Source organism: Cryptomeria japonica, chromosome 8 (assembly GCF_030272615.1).
Source record: "Cryptomeria japonica chromosome 8, Sugi_1.0, whole genome shotgun sequence".
NCBI classification, from domain to species: domain Eukaryota; kingdom Viridiplantae; phylum Streptophyta; class Pinopsida; order Cupressales; family Cupressaceae; genus Cryptomeria; species Cryptomeria japonica.
This window is the reverse complement of record NC_081412.1, coordinates 400,829,582-400,835,947: the sequence shown is the minus strand read 5'-3', so window position 1 is coordinate 400,835,947 and position 6,366 is coordinate 400,829,582. Positions and strand designations below refer to the sequence as shown.

At 32.4% G+C, this 6,366-nt stretch overlaps 1 protein-coding gene across 1 annotated transcript; it reads left to right on the top strand.

Annotated features, from left to right (window-relative positions):
* The first annotated feature begins 565 nt into the window (after nucleotides 1-565).
* On the top strand, nucleotides 566-2,428 carry LOC131857681 (expansin-B3-like). Its single transcript, XM_059210383.1, has 5 exons — nucleotides 566-710; nucleotides 1,097-1,209; nucleotides 1,295-1,479; nucleotides 1,944-2,073; nucleotides 2,204-2,428. The coding sequence occupies exons 1-5, from the start codon at nucleotides 566-568 to the stop codon at nucleotides 2,426-2,428; spliced, it is 798 nt and encodes a 265-aa protein (XP_059066366.1).
* The last annotated feature ends 3,938 nt before the right edge of the window (nucleotides 2,429-6,366 follow it).

The following is a 6,366-nucleotide window of genomic DNA, read 5'->3' as shown; positions in this document are numbered from 1 at the left end:
AAAAGATTGATCCATTAAATTTTAAACTCTCAATACTATATTTTAACTTCAATAAGAATTTCACCTTATATACACCCAAAATAATAAATAATAAATGACGAATCCCAGTGTTAAACCTTATTATTATTTCTAAAAGAATAACCTAACCTCATATCAAACAGTTTCTTTTTCATTTCACCCAAACCATATCTGCAATGTGACCGAAATACATTCTAGTTTCCTGTTATAAAAAGCAATCAAAACTGAATGAATTCGATACACCATACATTGTTTTCTCATGTGCACCGAAATACATTCTAGTTTCCTGTTATAAAAAGCAATCAAAACTGAATGAATTCGATACACCATACATTGTTTTCTTATGTTGTCGTCCAACCAGTGGAAAAGAATCAGGAGATGATCTTCTTTGTCTCAGATTTAAACATGACCAATTTAGTTAGTCACCCAAAAATAAATCTCCAACTCTAAGTTTAGCCCACCCAATAAACGAGAACAAATATATATATATATATAACACCATCTTCCCATCTGATAGATACTATGTACTCAATTTCCTTACTGCAAAATGATTACAAGACGGGTTTTGTTGTTAGGACTAACCATTTTAGTAATATATACAACAGTAAGTTTGGCCGGCAGCAAGGATGAACAAGGATGGCAACCTGCTACGGCTACCTGGTATGGCCCTCCAGAAGGAGATGGAAGCACAGGTACTCTATTCTAATTTCTTACTATTATAATCTGGGTAAAATTAGGAAGCTTTACAGTTCCGTCAAATATTTCAACAATCAACTATCTAGAAAAGCTCCAAACAAATTATGATTTACGTTCTTTTTTCTTGCTTGGAGGATTTTATATCATTCAGAGTTCTTTTGCGCTCTAATATGGAACACGAGCTTATGATGTTATTACGCCTCTCCCCGTATTTATAAAATTATAAAACTGTAATTTTAATTAATATAAGTGTAGTTGCCTATACTACTAACTGTATATAGTTTCGAGTCATGATATCCAAGTAAATGCATTGTATGATTAGTTAGTAGATGGTGCTATGTCAAACATATGTTACATTATTTTGAGCCAATGTGCTATGTAGGTGGTGCATGTGGATTTGGTGATCTTGTGGATAAGGTACCATATAAAACGAAAGTGAGCGCAGGAAATCTCCCCGTGTGGAAAAATGGAAAAGGTTGTGGATCATGCTACAAGGTCTGTTCACACATGATCTCTCTCTCTCGTAATTCAGACATGCTCTTTTGATTTCATAATCTGTAACTTAGTATAAATAATGCAGGTAAAATGTAGCGAGGACATATGCTCGGGAGAGGCAGTGCCATTGATAATAACGGATGAATGCCCAGGGTGCTCCACAGATCAAGTGTGGTTTGATCTCAGCGGATCAGCCTTTGGTCGTATGGCCGTGCCCGGCCAGGCTGACGCCCTTCGTAATAAGGGAAAGATCAAAGTGCTTTACGAAAGGTAGTACAAGGACTTTTGTAAAGGGCAGGGATTTTTTGTTTTATTCATTTTTAAAAAAATTAGTCTTTTAGTCGAAGAGATTTCAACCTATCATGTTTTAATATGAATAATGAAACAATTTTTAGTAGAAGAGATTTCAACCTATGACTCATGATCTATTATGAAAAACTAAAAGACTCTTAGAAAAAGAGATTTCAACCTATGACTATGAAAAACTAAACTATTCTTAATTGAAGAAATTTCAACCTATTATTCATGATCTAATATGAAAAACTAATTGATTCTTTAAATTTGATATAAAATCTTTAAAAATAAATAACAATTCTTTACAAAAAGATTTCAACCTGGCATGATTGATTTTACGTTGTCAATTCAAACTTATTTCCTAGATCTATAATCAATACTTTTCTTTTCTATCCAAGCATATACATTCTTGTTAACAAGAGGAAAATGTATTATTACAGGACAAAATGCATGTATCCAGGGTGGAACTTGGCTTTCAGGGTAAACGAGGGATCCAGTGAGTATTATTTCTCCGTACTCATTATGTACGAAGGGGGTGATGGAGATGTGGCAAGCGTCAAACTAAAACAGGTTCACTTTTCATCTCATTTTGTATCTGTTGTGTTTGACATAACCTTGAGTGTATTTCATGATGTTAGCAATATTGCTTTGATTGTATTATAATTTGAAATTGGATTTGTACATTTGTAATGAAATTCAGGCTGGATCAAGCACTTGGACGGAAATGCAGCAGTCATGGGGAGCAATATGGTCCTTAACTGGAGTTGGTCCACTCAAGGCGCCATTCTCTTTATCTTTAACATCACTCTCAACCGCAAAAACAGTGACTGCAATGGATGTCATACCCAGCAGTTGGTACCCAACTGCCACTTACACATCATCCCTCCAACTCTTTTACTTCACTTCTAATGAGACTTCATTTTGAGGCTTAATCCATGTGCCTCATCTTTGGAATACTAATAGTACATATATACAAATGATAGAAACCAAACAAATACAAATCTGCCCATTACTTTTGGCAATCAATACAAATACATATACAAATGATAGAAACCAAAGAAATACAACTCTGCCCATTACTTTTGGCAATCAATAAAATCAATAATACGATTCAAGCTTTGGTTATAAGATTGTGTCTTGGAGTATATTTATATTCTGTATTATTAATAATTAGTCTATGTGCAAATCAAAAAATATCTGAATGTTGTTCAAGATGATTCTAATTTAAATAAATGGAAACCTAGGAATGTTATATTAAACATTAATTAACAGGTGAAAAATTTATGAACGTTATTTTGGTTTTATATAATATATCATAATTATCAACTATAAGTGGGTCATTTATAAAATTCTGTGCTCATTTAAACAAGTATTATTATCATAGTGAAAAATACTATCCTTATGTGTACAACTATTGGGATGGCAATCTATATGCATTGGAATACTTCGTATTAATAGTTTATCCAATCACAAATATAAAAGGTGACCACAATAAATACCTTGTGTTTTCCCATGAGATATGAAGGGTTGTCAAAAAAAATTGCGATCATTGAAATTTGAATATCAAGTGTATTACAAATAATAATGTGTTAATTTTAAATCAAAATTTTTTTTGCATTCAATGATTGGTCCATTTATGTTGGATATAAGAGTTAGAGATAACGTGATTTATGGTTACCAATAGGCATTGGGATCATTTAGGTTTCATATAAGTTATATTTTAAATAAGAATACGATATTATTCTAACAACAAAAGATGTGTGTTTTTTCAACTACTACTTGGATACCAAATGAATCTTAAAAGTCAATTTTATGGCACTTCTCACTAGATGTGATGATACGGCAAGTTGCATGATGATTCACACCTTCGAACCTCTGTTGGAGATAGATAAAAGGTCAGTTCACATTACTAAAACAAATGAAGGTCCTACAATATACCATGAAACTGTTGCATACTTGTAAAGTTAGCTTGCACAAATACTAGTCCCCCCCCCCCCCCCCGGCCACCTCCCAACCAAGAAAAAATACTCCAAATTGCATTTCAACAAGAACCCAATCTACTCTACACTTTTTTTAAGAATTCATATTTCTTCTTCTAGATGGAGGTGACGAATGTCTTTTGTAATTAATATACCATGAAATAGATAAAAAAAAAGGCGGGAATAATGTACCATAAATCATTGTAAAGAAAACTAGAGCTATATATAATTAGTGAAAGGAAATAGTCAAGCCTCCAGTTAAATAATCAAAATAGAAAAGATGATGGGTTGGTGGAAATAAATGTTAACATGTGGATACAAGCATATAACTAAGATGACCATTGATTGCTAATTATTCTTTTTGATATGAGTTGAATCTAAATAATTGTATCATACTATGTCCTTGAAGTGTGTTTTGATAATGATGTCACTTGATTGCTTGTATCTAGAGATCTTGAAAGTTTACTATGTTTGATATGAGAATCATTCATGATTGATGTAACTTTAAACAATCAGGAGTTTGTCTACTTTATAAATGTGTGTTCCATGATCTCACGATATAATGATACATGTAGCACTTAATTCATGTCTTTAAATGCATAGCCATAGACGCATGAAATCAAAATTTTGGCAAAAACGTTGATAAGTAATTACGAGATCTTTGAAATTTTGGCCTTGGAATGAGGGAGTTTAAGTTTAAGAATGCGGGCACAAGAATAGATTGGAAATATTGTCTGGATGATCATTGATAATATTGTCATGTGATCATTCCCAAGATGATTGGTCCATATAAGTGGCAAATTGTGTGGGTCGTTGAGTGCACCAAACTAGTCAAATCATTTGTTAGCGTCATGCATCCAAGATATCAAGCCAAAGTGGTGTAAGACTAGATTAGGAAAGTGTTAGGTTATGCACTTCTCTACATTACATTTTACCCTCGCTTTGATATATGTATAAAACTAGCCATGCACTCATGCCAAAGTCGTCATACATGGACATAAAACAATAAACTATAGTAAAAAATATGTCTTGTTTTATGAATTCAAGTGAAATTGGGCTACTTAAGTAAATATGTGTATCACCGATAAAATTTAAGTTTAGATTAAAAAAGAATCTATATTATAATGTGTCTTCCTTAATCTATGTGAACCTTAAATAAATGCACATAAAGTATCAAGAGGGGATGAAATAAGGACTAAAAAGGTGTATTATCATGTAAATTTGATATGGCATGACAATTAAATAATAATAAGTAAACTTGCATTTATTATAAACCGCATACTTAAAATATACTAGCATGCATAATTGATGAAAATCTTGGAATATTTCACATTGTCCATAAGAACAGAAAAAATGAGTATGTAAAAATGAGTAGCAAAAATGAGTATGTCAAAATGAGCAACAAAAATGAGCATGTAAAACCTACAAAAAGGAATGATAGATCTTTCTCCCAAGTGGCAAATATCAAGTGAAAGCATGTAGCATAGATTAGCATAGAATTTGATAGTGACAAAAGTGTACTTGAACCAATAATAAATATTTATGGGGTCAAAACGATGTGTGTGCCTCCAATAAGAGTATCATTTAACATATGATTATCATACATGTGGCGATACCAGTGAACCAATCTATCATGAATTACATTTATCTATAAAAGAATTTGCATAGAAATTCATTACCTTGGATGTTGTCACCTGCATTTCAAGTTTTTGTTTTCAAGGTGTCCCAACAGAAATTTTGAACATTGTTATGGGAATGAACATGAGCATGAGAATGTATAGAGATATAGAAATATTTGTGTCATATTTATTCTTGTGGCATAATTTTATTTATAAATCAATTTATGCTCAAACTTTAGCTCAACCATTATACTATCATATATATTGTGCTATTTATCCTTACTTGCATGTATCTCTTTCCTTTATTGTCATATTTTTTACTTGTCTTTTAGGATAGCTGGCATTAAATTTGTTTTCCTGTGTCAGTCATGTGTCTTTGCATTCCTCATAAAGTGTTATAGGGTACATGAGAGGAAAAGTATTTAATATTTATATCATATGACAAATTGTAATTGCATATTTAAGAGGTGAACATGTGTCGTTGATGGAGATAATGTTGGTGTAATTAATTATTCATGTTGGATATTATTACACCTTACTTAAGTTTACTTAGGTACATGAATTTCATAGTCGTTTGGGTATGAGACACTTGGGTGTTTGTGCCACATTGGGATAGTGTGTGTAGGAGAATTTCCACCTTTTCTGGTCTTATCTTGTTGTTACATTCCACCTTCGCTAGGTGATCCACCTCATGTGGAATATTATATTGTTTCTCCTGCCTACCACACCTATTTCCTACCTACCCTTGCTTCTCATTGAGACACATTTCATGTTTGTGTGCTCACTTATCCATATAGCCTTGCCTATATAAGTAGGCTCATATTTATTGTATGTAACGATTGATGATCCAATTGATCAGTATTTTCATCTTGATAGAATAAAGTTTATTCATATCATCTATTTTGTTTCTATTTTGTAGTTTTCATTGAGCTCTTGATCTTGGCAAAATGTCACATCGTATACGAGCCTATGGAGTGTCATTGATTTGTCTTGCAGAGGCATTTTTGGAGGCTTCAATTTTTGGATCTGGGGAAGTTCTATTTATGGGTGCGTAGTACAACGATTTGGACATCACGCTTGAGTCCGAAAGGCCGTTTCCATGAATTTTGACTATAAAGTCGCTCTATTTTGGTGAGGGAAAAAATTTCGCCAATTTTGCTATATTTGTGCAGATGTTGCAAAAAATATTATTCTTTTTTTAATTTCTACGATTTTTATTTTCAAATCTATTATTTTGAGTTGCCAAATTTTTTTTTAAAAAGGGG

What these genes read in the sequence shown, in the direction of transcription:
- LOC131857681 (XM_059210383.1), top strand. Translation starts at nt 566, where the DNA reads ATGATTACAAGACGGGTTTTGTTGTTAGGACTAACCATTTTAGTAATA. An exon ending in AGAAGGAGATGGAAGCACAG is followed by an intron (nt 711 to 1,096) that starts GTACTCTATTCT and finishes TGTGCTATGTAG; the next exon opens with GTGGTGCATGTGGATTTGGT. An exon ending in ATCAAAGTGCTTTACGAAAG is followed by an intron (nt 1,480 to 1,943) that starts GTAGTACAAGGA and finishes GTATTATTACAG; the next exon opens with GACAAAATGCATGTATCCAG.